At 41.6% G+C, this 18,190-nt stretch overlaps 1 protein-coding gene across 1 annotated transcript in view; it reads left to right on the plus strand.

Moving 5' to 3' along the window:
* Positions 1 to 18,190, plus strand: part of SUCLG2 (succinate-CoA ligase GDP-forming subunit beta) — a 215,016-nt gene that overhangs the window by 109,989 nt on the left and 86,837 nt on the right. Inside the window, exons 5-7 of the mRNA XM_039482509.1 lie at positions 5,172 to 5,324; positions 6,343 to 6,432; positions 10,163 to 10,259. Of these exons, the coding sequence (XP_039338443.1) occupies positions 5,172 to 5,324; positions 6,343 to 6,432; positions 10,163 to 10,259 (340 nt within the window). The remainder of the gene's footprint in view (positions 1 to 5,171; positions 5,325 to 6,342; positions 6,433 to 10,162; positions 10,260 to 18,190) is intronic.

Raw genomic sequence — 18,190 nt, forward strand, 5'->3', positions numbered from 1 at the left:
GTGGGAACATTTCCCAATGCGGTACTGATTCCCCCTGCTCCCGGCACTGATCTGCTTATTTAAGGCACCGTTCATCCACGGTGACCGTTAGCCACCAGATTCAGCCCCACCATGGTCACCAGAAGGGGATTCCTTCAGCACAGAAAGGGAGTTCAGCCCCTCACGGAGATAGCACTGGCGTGACTGGGCACCTGAGGATACATCCACCTCCACAATGCCGCCCTGGCAGCAGGGCCAGTGGCCAGCGCAGTGGCCCTACTGGAGTGCCTGGGGCGTGTCGGTTATGCTGATGCCTCCTTCGCCCCAGTCTTTAGGAGCTGCTTCAGAAAAGTAACAGACAGCATGGGTGGCACCAGAATTGGTGCGCAAAGCACAATCGGATGCCGGGGTGGAGGAACGAGTGCCCACCCTCCAAAACCTCCTTCCCCCACGGTGGATGAAGCCCTGGCCCCTCTCCTGGTGGTCCAGTTGTCCTCATCCTCTCCAGTTGAGGCTGTTGCGGGGCCCTCTCACGCTAGCCCACCAGACAATTTTAAGGAGCACCAAGCCCTGCTCCGAAGAGTGGCCACAAACTTAGGCCTAGAGGTGGAGGAGATGGCCCCAAGTTCTTGTTGAGGCAGGTGCTACAGCGACATGGTGCTCCCTCCAAATGGTCTTGGGACACAGCTGATTCGGCGGCGAGGGTGGTCACTTCAGCAGTGGTTTTGAGATGCAGTTCTGTAGGGCTGCTACCTGGTCATCTGTTCACATGTTCACGTCTCACTACGTGCTTACCCAGCAAGTCCAGGACGACGTTGGCTTTGGTAGAGCAGTGTTGCAAGCTGCACAACCATGAACTCGTAGCCCATCTACAGGAATACTGCTTGTGAGTCACCTAGAATGGAATCGACATGAGCAAGCACTCAAAGAAAAAATGGTTACCTACCTTTCATAACTGTTGTTCTTCAAGATGTGTTGCTCATGTCCATTCCATTGCCCGCTCTCCTGCCCCTCTGTCAGAGTTGCCGGTAAGAAGGAATTGAGATGGTCTAGGGCCAGCGGAGCCTAATATACCAACACATGAGCGCAGCACTCCCAAGGGCGCTACAGCTGACCCTACAGATACCTCTAAGGCAAAAGTCTCCAACAACTGTGTACGTGGGTGTGCACACACCTAGAATGGAATGGACACATCAAAGAACAACAGTTACGTAAGGTAGGTTACTATGTTTTTTATTTCTGAAGTTACGGAGGTTAACATTTTTAGGTTGGGTTTTTGATTGTTTTGATTTAAAGAATCCATGTTGTTGTTTTTTATGGTCTTCTAACCACCATTGACTGAGGCTGGAGGCCAAAGGGAATTGGACACTGAACTCTAATTTAAATTCAATGGGATCTGGATTCCTAACTCCCTGAGTGCCCTTTGAAAATTACACCCTTAGCTCTTACACATATCACTTAGCAGTATTTTAGTGACACTTCCATTAACATTTTTCCCTTTTCCTTTGTGCTATGGGAACTTTGTCTGAAGAACACAGATAAGAGTTTCTGGTGTCAAAATTTCAGGTGCCTTTTGACGGGTGGTTTTGCTTGACCTATCAATAGAGCAACTGACTCAACCATTTCAAATATACTGGTGCAGGTAAAAGTTCTAACTGCAACAAACCAAGCCCATTTGCCATATCCATGCTTGTTACATTAACAATAGTGACAGGTAGATGACCTACGCTCGGGATACTGGCTTTTCATTTCCCTTTATAGCAGCCTTGAATAATAAACCTTTACAAAATAAATTAGTTTTCTGTATTATTTGTTATTGGCTTCCTTTAACTCTAGTTTTCTTTAGTCTGCTTTTGAACAATTGCTTGTTTGAACTATTCCTTTAGCTCTCCAGATGTTCTGTGAAGAAAGCAAGGGAGAGGGAAAAGGAAGCAAAATTATTGTAAGGATGAAAATGTCTTCCCAGTCAAAGGTCCATAAACAAATAGCATTTTCCCTCCCTTCTGCCCAGTTGATAGAGAGGAACTTTATTTAATTTCTTGTTTCTTATTTTTTCTTTTTCTCTTAAGAAGTATGGACTGGCATAAGGTAAGTGCATTCTTCCTCCTATACTCATTTAGTAGAATATCAAATAAATTGGTAAAAGTTTTTCTCATTTATAGTCATGGAACCTTGAAATCCAAGGAAGCATTATCCAATAGAATACACCCTACAGTTAGACACCAGGAACCTTACGTTTAAAACAAATGTGACTCTGATTTGATTTCAACAAAGTTATACCAGCAGTAAATCTGACTGTGTATTTCATTCATTAAATAATGGATACTTCATGAATAATGGTATACACAAAACCTTAATCTAAGATGACTATTTAAAGCCATTGATTTATAAGCAGCCCAGATCAATAGAAAGAACAGGAGTACTTGTGGCACTTTAGAGACTAATAAATTTATTTGAGCACAAGCTTTCGTGGGCTACAGCCCACTTCATTGGATACATGCAGTGGAAAATACAGTAGGAAGATAAAGATATAGATACACACACACACACACACACGAGAGAGAGAGAGAGAGAACATGAAAAATGGGTGTTACCACTATGCATCCAAAGAAGTGAGCTGTAGCTCACGAAAGCTCATGCTAAAATAAATTTGTTAGTCTTTAAGGTGCCACAAGTACTCCTGTTCTTTTTGCAGATACAGACTAACACGGCTGCTACTCTGAAACTCTAATGAGAATGATCAGTTAAGGTGAGCTATTACCAGCAGGAGAGAAAAAAACTTTTTGTAGTGGTAATCAAAATGGTCCATTTGCAGCAGTTGACAAGAAGCTGTGAGGAACAGTGGGGTGGAGGGAATAAACATGGGGAAATAGTTTTACTTTGTGTAATGACCCGACTGGTTTTTGAATGTTATATGTTAAATGGACACAAATCAGATGTCAAGAATTATAACATTCAAAAACCAGTCGGAGAACACTTCAATCTCCCTGGTCACTCGATTACAGACCTAAAAGTCGCAATATTGCAACAAAAAAAACTTCAAAAACAGACTCCAACAGGAGACTGCTGAATTGGAATTAATTTGCAAAATGGACACCTTTAAATTAGGCTTGAATAAAGGCTGGGAGTGGATGGGTCATTACACAAAGTAAAACTATTTCGTCATGTTTATTCCCCCTCCCCCAATGTTCCTCACACCTTCTTGTCAACTTTTGCAAATGGACCATTTTGATTACCACTACAAAAAGGTTTTTTTTCTCTCCTGCTGGTAATAGCTCACCTTAACTGATCACTCTTGTTAGAGTGTGCATGGTAACACCCATTCTTTCGTGTTCTGTGTGTGTGTGTGTATCTATATCTTCCTACTATATTTTCCACTGCATGCATCCGATAAAGTGGGCTGTAGCCCACGAAAGCTTATGCTCAAATAAATGTGTTAGTCTCTAAGGTGCCACAAGTACTTCTGTTCTTTTTGCGGATACAGACTAATACAGCTGTTACTCTGAAACCAGGTCAGTAAGTCATTCTCATCTGATACTTGTTTCTTAGCCCATTTACTGAACTGAATTGCTGCTCTCTATAGTTTCAATTGAAAGGGTGTCCATGTTAGAGTCGTCACCACCAATCTGATGTGTCTCATTGCCACCCTTGGTGGTTGTGTCAGTAGAGAGTCTAGAGAGTGAATGGAACTGGTGAGTGAATCACTCTGCCCCAGGGATGTTCCCTGGACTTCAGGGTTGAGGTAGAGAAGCATACATTGCTACCATGCTTGGTCTACTTTTACACACAGAACTCCGGTCCTGGGCTTGTCAGTCTGGCATCTATCATGATAACTAACAGCACCTACTAATAGTAATACAGTGAAGTTATTTAAAATGAATATTTAAAGTAATTTGATATCCTTGTGCCAAAAAGAGTTATTTTGGGGAGTAATGTGGCAAGTGTAAAAGTGTGCATAGTCTCTTAAATGGCTGACAGGAAGTCCATCCATAACAACTTCCCTTTGATTAGCGTTGCCTTCCATTGGTCATTGCTATTAGGTAATAGGTCTGATGACCAACAATCCAGATGGAAAAGTGAGCATAGTTATTACTGTGCTGTAACAAAATGGGCACTTACCACATCTCTGGCATTTTTTTCATTCATGAGGACAATAGTTATAATTAATTTACAGTAGCAGTGTTTTGTTTTAGGTCCTACTGCAGGTCAGTGCACACAGACTCCAAACACACAGGTGTAATGTAAAGTCCGTACTTCTTTGGAAGCTAACTATAGATCATAGATAAGCATGAGTGTGTTCCCCCATTTATGCTGGTGGAGGGGAGCAAAAGTATGGGGATCTGTTGTGAGAGGTGTAGAATGGGAGGAGTTGCAGCTCCATGATATGGAGGCATACTTTACAGTTTCGTTCCATGTGTCTTTGGGAACCTTTGTAGTAGAAGAGGAGAGAGCTTTAGAGCTATCCTCTCCTTGGGACATGGTGGGTTGCTAGGTTTAAATCTGCTCTGGAGTTAATGCCATAGCAAACAACCTTAACTCCTCCTCTTGGACCTTCTATCCTCCTTGGAGATGTCACCTGGGCCATCCATAGCAGACCATCTTCTTAGGAAGCAGTACTTCCAGTGAGCAGCACAGAGTGACTAAGGCTTGTTCTGCTGCTCTGAAATCTGCAGGGCTGCTGTCTTATTTCTCTAAGGATCCCTAAGCTCCACAGGGTTAGCAAGCTATATGTACTCGCCCATCCCTTGCTTAAGTGCTAGAATCATGAAAGAATGGAGAGGAAATGCTGAGATTCTCCCTAGAAGTTGTCATCCTCTGCTTTGGGGTTTTTGTTTAGAAGGGATGATTGGGACCCTAGTTTACAATTATTATATATTCTAATGTAAATGGCTATAGGATATAGGAATTGAGAGATTCAAGAAGAAAAAGGCTAATGGAGTATCTGGTGCCTGTAACATAAAACTGCAACTGCTTTAAGACTGTTGAAATATGAGCCACTATATTCTCTGCTAGCAGTTCACAATGGTGTAAAATTTTATCCGTTTCTTCTGATTCATAATTGCTCTTTGGATTTTATGACATTTAGTACTCCCAGATACCACAAGAAATTAAAAAATATTATGGTTAAATCTCACTAGCCAAGATATACCAGTTAAAAAGATTGGTTTTTTTTCCCCCATGTTAATTTTTAGGTGATGGTTGCAGAAGCATTGGATATTTCGAGGGAAACCTACTTTGCAATTTTGATGGACAGAGCTTGCAATGGACCTGTTATGGTTGGCAGCCCACAGGGGGGTGTTGACATAGAAGAAGTGGCGGCTTCTAGCCCGGAACTTATCTTTAAGGTATCAAAATAACATTTCAGATTCAAATTGTAATCAGATTTCCAAATGGAAAAAAAATTCCTCTGCAGAAAGATGTTACAATAAATAAATAAATAAATAAACAAATAAAAACTTCATGTAACGAAATAGGGACCTGATCCTGGGAGATGAGGAAGGTTCAGCACCTCCTTGTGTTAACCCTAGACCTCTTTTCCTAATCTAGGCAAAGTCTCAGTGAGGCAATTGCGCTAAATTTCACATGTTAAATGTCACCTGTATATGAAGCATTTTCCTAAATGTGTCTTAGTCTCTTTCATGTTTCACTTTAACTAATTGGCAAGGGTGGTTAGTCTAGTTCAGGCAGGCTTAGGGTCAATACCATAATTGTCAATTAAACCCTACGCTTAATTTCAAAGGTGGACGTTATCAATTATTTCCTCCTCTTAGTATAGATTTAAGTCTTGCACCTCAGATACCACTGTGTTGTCACTGTTGACATGTACTCACCGCTGAATGATGAGTAATGCATTCTAGTATTTATAATGTTTCTGTGGCTTGATAATGAGGAGATAAGCTATTCATTTGGGAAAATAATTGATACAGACATGTATAATTATGTGGGGGGAAAAAGCAAAAATATTTAATGCACATTTTTGAAATTATATAAACTTAGAATTATTACTGGGCAGCAATACCACTGTCTTGGAGACTTTCCAGAAGATGTCATAAAAATTAACAGCCTAAATATTCATCAACGCCATCTGTACAGTAATTAAAAATGAAAACTCGTGTCAGATTGTCTTGTCAGCATGCCACCCTGAAGAATTATATAGTTTTTTGGAAGGACTGTTTTATAGATGGTGTGATAATTATAACATACCCTATAGGCAGCTGCTATAGCCTGAATCTCCGAGAACTTTGGCAAACTGCCATACTTTAATTACTAATTTGCAAATATATACTAAGCATTTTTTTTCAAGTGATAAATCTCTACTCAGATTGAATACCTTAATTCTTTTTATGTACTTTATTGTAACAGGAGGAAATAGATATTTTTGAAGGTGTAAAGGACAACCAAGCATTGCAGATGGCAAAAAATTTAGGATTCAAAGGACCTTTGCAACAGCAGGTAACTTGACAGGGAAGGGTTCAATTGTCTTCAGACAAAGGGGGTGGAGGTGCCAGTTCTGCCAAGTGATTGGTTCTGAGAGGCTTTATGCCTTTTAGGGTAATGCTTAAAACGTTTGTATCTTAATAAATTGAACCTCTCTCATAACAGGTGTTGCCTATTTTAGATGCAGGTATGGATGCTAACAAAAAATTTATTGTTCCTGAAATTAAATAGATTCAGTCCTTCATCTTGTGAATTCTATTGATTTCAGTGGGTGTAATGGATTGCCTACATGGATCCCTTTGCTGGATCAGGTCCTTAATATCTCAAATGCATCCCCAGGAATCAACAAATACGTGTTTTGTATAGCAGAAGAATGTTTTACTTTTTTAAAGTCTGAGACACAATCAAACAAAGGCTGCCAGTTTGCTGAGAGGATTTTGAGAGTAGAATTTTCAATGCATCAGCGCTTATCTCTGTTTTATGCTAGGAATTCTATAGAGTACATAATATCACAAGATACAGTGCTGGAGTGAATCACTTTGTAGATAGGAAACAGCTGTATTTGGGTTAATGTTAATGGGTGTAAAAGACAGCAATCATAAGCTCTTTCTTCATACTTTTCCCCATAATATCAAAATGCCTTTTCTGTAGAATCTTTGCATTTTTAATACAGCACTTCTAATTATTTTCCATCCCAACTGTGCAATTAACAAATGCATAATCATTAAGTTGATTAACGCACATTTGAAGATTTAGCAGTATCTTCAGTGAGAACGAATGATTATCTCAAACCTTTCAACCCTTGCGAAGTTCTGGTACTTAATTATTGAGAACAATACTGGGACTGTTAAACTGAACTGTTGTGTACATTTCTTTCCATGTGCCATAACCTCTTCAATGGGATTTACTGAAGTATGTAAATGGAATAAATAGGTCAGTAAATAAAAAGGTCCATCTGAATAGCGGCTACTTCTAGCATATGATTCTGTGCTGCTCCTCTAAACGTACATCTACACCTCAGAGAGACCGATTGCAGCCAGTGTCAGAGCCCGGAGCTAAACCTGACTCAGAATCGCGCTGCAGGGCTAAAAATAGCAGCATAGATGTTTTGGGTTTGGGCTGGAGCCCGGACTGTGAAACCCAGCTTTGGGGGTGGGTCTCGGAGCCAAGGCTCCTGCCCCAGCCTGAACATCTACCCTGCAAGTTTACAGCCCACAGCCTGAGCCCGGCAAGTCCGCGTCAGCTGACCCAGGCCAGCCACACGTATTTAATTGTTGTGTAGACCATACCCTTAGGGTCTCAGCACAAAACTTGTAGCCTAGGGGCAGGGAGCTATGGTGGCTTTAAGCACCTCTGTGCCCTCTTGATTCTGGGCTGCTGTATAACTTACAGCTGCCTTATGGCCCACAGTGCTGCCCGGACTCTCCTTAGCTCTGCAGGTAGCAGCCTCATCCCCAGGATGCTCTGCCTGCCCTGGCATGCCCCCTACACCAAGGCTTGGAGGAAATAGCCATAGAGCTGTTGTCTACACTCAGTGCCTGTGCTGGGGACACCTGCCCTGATACCGGGCTTTTAGAGCCCCCTTATACCGTTCCTGCCCTTTTCCCTTGTTATAAAGGGCTCGGAGTGGACGTGAGACTGTCATCCCAATTTTATAGACCTGCTCACTGATACCTTAAAAACAAGAGCATGGCTAAATTCGGATGCAATAATGAATTTCTAGTACACCTCTACCCCAATATAACATGACCCGATATAACACGAATTCAGATATAACACAGTAAACCAGTGCTCCGGGGGAGTGAGGGGGGCTGCGTGCTCCGGTGGATCAAAGCAAGTTCGATATAACGTGGTTTCACCTATAACGCAGTACGATTTTTTGGCTCCCGAGGACAGCGTTATATCGAGGTAGAGGTGTAGTTAATGTTACATTATCTCCTATTTTAATTGTTGTAATCGTATATTAGTTTGCTTGCAAATTGTATTTTTTTTTATTTATATGGATTTAATGTCTACTACTATTAATGTCTCAGTCACAGGGGCGCAATTCCTTGGGAGAGTCACCCAGAGAGCTGAGAGCAGCATTTGGTCCATTTGGTGTAGTCCTGAAGAAAGTGCAAATATATGTGCATACAGAACACACACAATTAGAGCTTGGCAAATGTCTCAGAATGGAATTTGCATTGGCTGTGTTCATGAACCTTTTGAATTCATTTTCTGCAGATTTTCAACTAAGCAAGTTTATTGGCAGAAACGTTTGTAGAAACTGAATTTTATGCACATATTTGTGAGAAGTGAATGTTTAATTCAAAGATGAGTGTTCACACCAGAAATCTCATTCTAATAATTATGCCATCATCCAGTTAGGAAACAGGTTACATATTTCTGTGTCCATTTATAACTGAGACAGATAATAGTCAAATATTAAACACAAGTAACAAACTGCTTGGGAATGGCCCACACAACAAGAATTTGCAGGGGAGGGATAGCTCAGTGGTTTGAGTATTGGCCTGCTAAACCCAGGGTTGAGAGTTCAATCCTTGAGGGGGCCATTTAGGAATCTGGGGCAAAAATCTGATGGTACTTGGTCCTGCTGTGAAGTGAGGGGACTGGACTCAATGACTTTTCAGGTCCCTTCCAGTTCTATGAGATAGGTATATCTCCATATTAAATGAAAAAAATTACATTTAGAGATTATTTGGACATATTTAATAACAAATAAGTTTAGAAACCTGGAAGTTGGTACTGGTACAGTATAGATGTAAAGCATAACCATTCCTTCAATGTTACACGACTGTAGTATTTTGAGATAACTGTCCAACAGTAGTAGTGGGGTTTTTCATAAAGGCAGAAGCAACATAAAAGCAAGTTTGGTTTTTAATTTGGTTCCCTTCCTTACTTTCCGAAAGATCCCAAATGTTTTGGTTTGAGTTTTTGATTAACTGAACCACTGACCAAGAAAAAAAGCTTTGGAGTGTGTGGTTTTTGGGGTCCCAAACTTTCTGCTACCTCATTGCAACCAATAGGGTTGCAATAAGCAAATTCGTTGCAGGTGGAAAGGTTGGTTTACTTAGCTGACCTGTTAATAGGGGAACGGCAGAGGAAAACAGTGGTTGGGGACTCTAATATTATGTCACGATTAGCCCCACCCACCCAGAGCCACAGAGAGAGAGGAGGGGGAAAGAACAGCAGTGGGGAGCAGGAGAGACTGACATTTAAATAAACAAACCCAATCTTTCAGTTGTTGTTTCTGCAGGGAAAAGTTGCATTTTGATGTAGGAGGGAGATTTATATTTTTTCTAAACAGATTCAGCAATTAATCTGCACTCATCAAATCCACATTGCTTCTCAGTTTCTGAATTTAGACTCATTAACATAATTACTTAACTGGAATATCAGCATACGGGAGAAAATATATTCATTATGAACTCAAAAACTTCTTTGTGCTTAAATTAAGCTTGTTTATATTAATGATGCTGTTCATTTTACTGAAAATCCCCAGTTTGTTTACTATGAAGATAGCATTTACAAAATGTTTATCAAAACTCTTAGGCTTTATTCTTAATATTTTTGGTAAGGTAAAACTCCATTTGAATTAAATACTCCTGTAATTCTGCAACTGACAGCTGCTGTAATCTTCTACCGGCCTTGAGATTTCATGTAATTTGAGATACTAAAAATAGATGTAAAGGTTTACTGTTGCTTTTTTGTGCATGCTACTTACAAATCACTTGATCAAATTTAGGCAGCAGATCAAATTAAGAAGCTGTACAACCTTTTCCTGAAAATTGATGCTACTCAGGTTGAAGTGAATCCATTTGGTGAAACTCCAGAAGGACAAGGTAAGAAATGAAAGAAAACAAATGAATATATTATAATTCTTTCTTTATGAAAACTATACATTAAATTGCATGGAAAGCAATAGCAGCTTTGCATTAATTTCAGTGTGTAATTTAATTTAAGCAATATTCATAAATGTTCCCATGATAGATTTTAACATGGCAATAGCTTCTATGTCATCTAAATACTGAAAGTATCAGCGTCTGCATGTTGCTTGGTGACAAACAGCAACTTTTTCTTACTTTTTATGCAAAGTATTTTTGCTCATGCTATTGTAATTAGTGGGCTAGAGAGGAAAAAACTCATTATTTTAGGATTTAATCTTGAATGTACAGGTAAGTTGCAGTTATAGGTGCATGAACATGAAAGATATCAGCATAGGAGAGAGGAAGACCTATTGGACGAATGGAGTTCACACCTGACTGTATCCTTTGGGAAGGTGAAAGATTTGCTTCCCCTGTGGAAGTAGGTATAATAATAGGACTCTGCAAGATAAAGATGGGAAGCTGCTTTATCTTGCACATCTTCTGTTGCTGGCTTTTTCTGATATAACCCTGCCTTTCTGTACTCTTGGTATATTAATTACACCAGCTTGTCTTCCCAGCAATTTACTGACATGTACAATACACCATTTATGTTTCCTCTGGGTTTGCCCCGTCTCTTTACAATGTTGTAAATGCATTGAAAAATTATAGTCTTGAAAAAATAATAGTAAGTTAGGTTTGGTGCAGTAGAAGGATGTGTTTGAATTTAAGAGAAGTGGTGGAGAACAAAAATATCACCCTAATCCTTTACATCAAGTCATTAATAATGGGACAAACTGCAAAAGTCACAGATATTCAGGTCAACCTTCAGGACAGAACTGAATTGGGCAACAGCATCTAACCTGGCAGGAAGAGTTGTAAAGAAAGGCATTGATTCTTGGGAGATGTATTCCATGGAAGAGCAGTGACAAGAGGATTTATTTCAGGAGTGGCATAACGGACTAGTGGAGAAGAAGCTGAGGAGGGTATGGCATCAAGGGAAAAGCTTGTGGTTTGGGTGTGGTCAAGTAGAGAGCTGGTGCAAGGAGATGGTATGAAGTGCAACAGATGGCATAGCTCAAAGCTGAATCTGTGTTCAACGGAGTGTAAGAGCAGCAGACTTCTCATTCATTTCAATAGGCAGCGTCCACATTTGGCAATCAGCTATTAAAATAATGAATGTTAAATGCATTTACACACAAGTGCTTAGAACGCATTCCCGTTATCAGGCCCCGATCACTTTTGGGTTTATCTACACATGAACATAAGAATGGGCATGGTTGGTCAGACCAATGGTCCATCTAGCCCAGTATCCTGTCTCTGAGAGCAGCCAGTGCCAGATGTTTCAGAGGGAATGAACAGAACTGGGCAGTTTATCAAGTGATCCAATCTCTGTCATCCAGTCCCAGCTTCTGGCAATCAGAGATTAAGGGACACGTAGAATGTGGGGTTGCATCTGTGACCATCTTGGCTAATAGCCACCGATGGACCTATCCTCCATGAACTTATCTAATTATTTTTTGAACCCAGTTCTACTTTTGGCCTTCATGAGTTCCACAGGTTGACTGTGCGTTGTGTGAAGTACTTCCTTATGTTTGTTTTAAACCTGATGCGCCCCCTCCTATAAGTAACCAATACTCACTTTGCTACTTCCTGTGGTCCTCCATTCCATTAATCCTCTCATTCCTTCCAACAGGATATCCATTTTTAAAGAGCCTGTAATATGACCTCCCAATTCTTGCAAGTCTGTTTGCCAGGGCCTGTCAAAAAGACTATCAGAAAGGTTGGGCCCTGCAACCATCATGAGAGAATAATCAAAGAAGCTTGTTGGAATATGTCAGTAAATACTCATAATATCTGGAAGGTCTGTTAATTCTGACTATTAGGTTCTCAAACAGCACCCATCACCCTAGCATCGGAGAACCTACCAAAATTATGACATGTAACTGTAAGGATATGTTTCTTTTCTTGCTATTTTTTTTAGGTATTACATATGTATTTTGTATTTATTTATTGTGGTGCCTTGGGAAGGCTAGACCAAAGAGGTGGTCTTGTGCATTTTACTCTGAAGATCATGAGGTTCATATTCACCCTGATCTCTTCTGAGATTTAATTCCAGAATCATGAGCCCCTTGCTGAGAAAGCTCTCTCTGATGAACACATGAGTTTCATTTTCTTTCTGTGAAGTGAGGAGTGCAGGATAGCCGTGTCTAAGGCTGACACGTTTGGGATTATTGGAATCTCAAAAATGGCATTTTTGTGTGTGCGGTTGTATTTATTTAGGTATCCAGAATGAGTAGGTATTCATGTGGATGCTGAGGATGTGAACAGACTTAATTATCAGATGCCTTCGGTGGAAGGTAACGTTACGTAAGGGGCAGGTTCCTCCATCTCCCCATCAGTACCACCTAAGTCTTTTGAGATACTCTTCGTCCAGTTGCTGATATCAGCCTTGTCACTGGTTGGCTGAAAGATGATGCTGTTAGTGTCAGCTGTGAAGGTAATACGGGGCTAGATGTCGTTGGCTTATTGCTGGCATTTTTGGTCTGTAACGTTTCACAGTCTGCTCTAATGGCTTCACTGAGATGAACAACATAAGAACATAACATAAGAATGGCCATATTGGGTCAAACCAATGGTCCATCTAGCCCAGTATCCAGACAGTGGCCAATGCCAGATGCCCCAGAGGGAGTGAACCTAACAGGTAATGATCAAGTGATCTCTCTCCTGCCATCCATCCCCCACTCTCTGACAAACAGAGGCTAGGGACACCATTCCTTACCCATCCTGGCTAATAGCTATTAATGGACTTAACCTCCATGAATTTATCCAGTTCTCTTTTAAATGCTGTTATAGACCTAGCCTTCACAACCTCCTCAGGCAAGGAGTTCTACAAGTTGACTGTGGAGTGGACGAGAGAGTGGACGGATCCTTATGGAATCCACAGCTAAGGCTTTGAAGACAGTATCTCCCACGTGCCTCTCTCTAGGTTTGGCCTGAGAAGGATCTTTGAAGCTATTTCCGCATGATCCACTAACCCCTTCAATTTCTTTGAGTCAGGCCAGCAGGGTTCCATAGTTGGCCATACCAGACGCTGTGGAGAAGTCAGGCAATAGGATTGTAGATGCATGGCCCATAAATATGTTTCATAAACAGCAAAAGATCAGCCTTCATTAACATCAGCCCCATCTCTATTTGCTGTCCTGGCCAGAAAACTGACAGGGAGGGATCCAAGAAACTGGCTATGTTTATGTGAAGATGGAGATGGCCCTTGGAGAGTTTTCTAATTAGCTTGCTCCAAAATGGAAGGAGTTTGGATAGTGGGCAGTATTTGGAAAGTCATTGGGGACATGGCTTCAGGGCCAGCTGATACTATGTCATGCTTGGGAGTTATTCTATTAAATATGAGAAGTGCTGGCCCAGAATAGTTCAACAGGTGAAGATTTAGCCGAGCCTGTGATGGAGGAGAGATGGAATTTCTTTACCTCTTCCATGATCTAACCATAGAGACACACACACATTTCTGTGACAGAACCTCTTTATAATGTGCACTTGTTTTCTTCCATCAACACTCATGTTTTCTTCCCTCCCACTTCCTCTGCTGCAGTTTAGTGGAGAATGATGTGGAATTCTGGGTTTGATAGGAAGGGAGTGGATACTTGAGTGACAGTGTGTCAGTGGATGTGGTTAATGAGTGTCATAGAATATCAGGGTTGGAAGAGACCTCAGGAGGTCATCTAGTACAATCCCCTGCTCAAAGCAGGACCAAAACCAGCTAAATCATCCCAGACAGGGCGTTGTCAAGCTGGGCCTTAAAAACCTCTAAGGAAGGAGATTCCACCACCTCCCTGGGTAACCCATTCCAGTGCTTCACCACCCTCCTAGTGAAATAGTGTTTCCTAATATCCAACCTAGATCTCCCCCACTGCAACTTGAGACCATTGCTTCTTGTTCTGTCATCTGCCACCAGTGAGAACAGCCTAGCTCCTTCCTCTTTGGAACCTCCCTGCAGGCTGCTATCAAATCCCCCCTCACTCGTCTCTTCTGCAGGCTAAATAACCCCAGTTCCCCCAGACTCTCCTCGTGAGTCATGTACCCCAGCCCCCTAATCATCTTCGTTGCCCTCCACTGGACTCTCCAATTTGTCCACATCCCTTCTGTAGTGGGGGGACCAAAACTGGACACAATACTCCAGGTGTGGCCTTACCAGCGCCTAATAGAGGGGAATAATCACTTCCCTCCATCTGCTGGCAGTGCTCCTACTAATACAGCCCGATATGCCGTTGGCTTTCTTGGCAACAAGGGCATACTGCTGACTCATATTCAGCTTCTTGTCCACTGTAATCCCCAGGTCCTTTTCTGCAGAACTGCTGCTTAGCCAGTCGTTCCCCAGCCTGTAGCAGTGCATAGGATTCTTCCTTGTTGAACCTCATCAGATTTCTTTTGGCCCAATCCTCCAATTTATCTAGGTCACTCTGGACCCTCTCCCTACCCTCCAGCATATCTACCTCTCCCCCCAGCTTAGTGTCATCCGTGAACTTGCTGAGGGTGCAATTAATTCCATCAACCCAATCATTAATAAAGATGTTGAACAAAACCGGCCCCAGGACTGACTCTTGGGGCACTCCGCTTGATACCGGCTGCCAACTAGACATCGAGCTGTTGATCACTACCCGTTGAGCCCGACAATCTAGCCAGCTTTCTATCCACCTTATAGTCCATTCATCTAATCCATACTTCTTTAACTTGCTGGCAAGAATACTGTGGGAGACGGTATCAAAAGCCTTGCTAAAGTAAAGATATATCACATCCACTATTTTCCTCATATCCAAAGAGCCAGTTATCTCATCATAGAAGGCAATCAGGTTGGCTTGCTAGTGGGGTAGATTTATCTGTGAGGATATTTTGGAATTTAAGCTTTGTGGGCAGACTGTTCTGGTTTGTGTTTACTTGTCTAGCAACTGGGAGGGATTTGATTTGTGCCTTTAGGAAGTGGTGGTCAGTGCAGGGGTGTTTCTTGTATATGTAGAGCCGTAAAATCACATTCAGGATATGACTGATTGTCCATATAGGTCCAGAGATTAGAAACTGAAGGTAGAAAATGTAGAGGGGAGATTTTGGGTTATTACAGCAGCAGGCATTGTCATCATGGCTGTTGAAATCTTCCGTTCCAATAGGAAAAGATAGTCACCGTGTCAGACAGCATCTTCATCAGCTCCTTTGGAAGGAGTGGTGCTAAATACAAGCTTTTTAATTGTCCACAATTACTTTGTACAGAAACTTCTTTTCATTAAAAACTAAATAGAATAGTTTTAATATAGTTTGGCTCCCTTTGCTCAGAAATTCAAGAACTCGGTTGTGAGTAGAGACTGTAACAATTTTTTGTCCAACTGGCCAACAGTCTTTTATGCATTAAATCAAACACAGAAGAATTGGCAGAGTAGTAGACAATAGACTTTTTCTGTGCTTTAGATTGAAATTTTGTTGGTATTAGTGACTACTAGAAACTTAAGCAAACAAAAACCCCACTTGATAAGTGTTGTTGCAGCTAAGTTGTTTTTTGTTCAGCTTTTTGGACATCAACATGCAGTATCACAAAGTGACATTTTTAAAACAAACATCAGTAGAAATAATTTGCTGACAATTCTGTGTGACAGTAATTCAGAGATTGAATTATAATCATGATCAAGTGTATGTGTGTGTTTTGAGTATAATGAGCAGTAGTCAAATAAAACTGAATTAGGAAAAAATGATTAATTACCAAAATTTATAAATGCTGCCTTGATACAAGAGCATGTTTTTGGTGGTTGTTGGTGGGGTTGTTTTGTTTTTATTTTCTGTTGTTTTCAAAAACCCTAAAGTATTTTGTATAGATTTTGCATTTGGAAAACGAACAACAGTATTTCAGAGTGGAAAATACAATTTGAGAATTTTAGTACAGTATTGGATGCTTGGTTTCTAGTTCATCTAAGATGCACTAATGACATAGAAGTGGATTAATGACCTTTATTTTATAAATCTTATTCAGTTTAACACATTTAAGTAAAATTCCCATCAATCAATCATAGCTTTATTAAGTTTTCACCCAGTTTGTGAAACTTTTTTTCCATGGTACAAAGCCAGGTCTGTTGTCCAATGTATTTCCACCAGAAGCCAAGTTTTAAACATAAAAGAGGAACTCTGCCCTCAGGAACCCCAGTAGACCAAATTTTGCTTGCCTCATTTATGTGAAAAATCCTATTGGCTTCACTAGAACGAATTGGAGTAAGGTGAACAGGGTTTTTGTTTAGTGTGTGAGTGCTGGGTGGTGCTGGTGGTCTGTGATATACAGAAGGTCATACTAGATGATCTAGTGGTTCCTTCTGGCCTTAAAAATCTATGACTCTATGGTTTTTCCATTCACTAAAATGGGGATGCATAGTCAAATAATTTGAGTAAGAGCAAGGTATTGAAATGTACACTGAAAATGGTTATCTTGTTTGGATCACTTCAAGATGTGGGGTCCAAATTCTCTTGATACGTATAATGGGGTATACTGGCTCTTTAAGAGTAGGAGGAGGCCAGAAGACCCCATTCCAGGGAGTTGGAATGATCAAAGGCCCAGCAAATGGCCTGGTGTAACAGAAGAGAGGCTGCAGTCCCAGGAAATTTTGAGTTGGATGGGGGGAAAGCCTCAGGACATTGTTCTTTTAAGGCCCAAGATCAGGAGCCTTGTAGTTTAGCATGGGGCAGGGTTCTCTCTCTTCCAGCAATTCGGAGGATCTCTCTGGATGAGGGCAGTATATCAACTGCTTTCTCCCTCAAATGGGGAGACACTAGCCCGAGAAGGAAGCCAGAGCCAAAAGGCCAGACTCCAGGGAGAGACAGCTATGAGAAGTGACCCTGTGAAGAGCTCCATGTGGATGGCGGAAGAGCCAGTAGGATGGCAATGATGGACTGTTTGGAATTGCCTGTGGGCATTAAACCTGCCCCAGGCAGAGGGTGTAAGACTTACGATAGAGGCTGTAAGGGGCCCTGAGAAGGAAGAACAGAGGGAGGCTGCTGCAAAGTAAACTCCAGCCACAAGAGGCTGCTCAGGAAGTGGCAGCTTTGTTACAATAGGATTGTGATGAACAGGGCTTAGCATATCAGACCTTTAAAGAGGCACGAGATCTTCAAACAAGTAAATAAACATTGGGGAACAATCCTGGGCTAGTAACAGGCAGGACTCAATTACCAAATAATATGCCATTTGCATACTAAAGATTTTTTTTCTAGAACGTTTTCACTTAAATTAGAAGACGTTAAGGGCCGAATTCTCTGGTTCAAGATTTGCATGCGAAATAAGCCCAAAGCTGTGGATTGCTGCTAGGGTGACCAGACTGCAAATGTGAAAAATCAGGATGGGAGTGGGGGGGGGGGGTAATAGGAGCCTATATAAGAAAAAGACCCCAAAATCGGGACTGTCCCTATAAAATCGGGACATCTGGTCACCCTTATTGCTGCATAGGGAGAGTTTGCTGCACGGTTCGTCTTTCGGCTGTGCGGACCTGCTGCTGCTAGAGAATTGTTGAGAAATCGCTCTGTTGAGAACTCCAGCATAAAAGGCTAAGGCTGTGCCTGAATCTGATGGGCGTGTGGGAGCAGAGAGGCCAGTGTCTGATGTTCGGGGGACGCATCTGACCTGAAGCTGGGGCAAAGAGTGATGGTAGCATGTAGATTCTGCAATGGGTTAGAAGGAGCATCGGGAAGCTGAGTAATGAGTAAGGGCTTGGCTACACTTGAGAGTTTCAGCGCTGGTGGTGCCTTTACAGCGCTGTAACTTACTCCCCGTCCACACTGGCAAGGCACATACAGCGCTGTATCTCCCTGGCTACAGCGCTGGCTGTACTCCACCTCGGCCTGGGGAATAACGACTATAGCGCTGCTCT

Source organism: Mauremys reevesii, linkage group 7 (assembly GCF_016161935.1).
Source record: "Mauremys reevesii isolate NIE-2019 linkage group 7, ASM1616193v1, whole genome shotgun sequence".
Lineage (NCBI taxonomy): Eukaryota > Metazoa > Chordata > Testudines > Geoemydidae > Mauremys > Mauremys reevesii.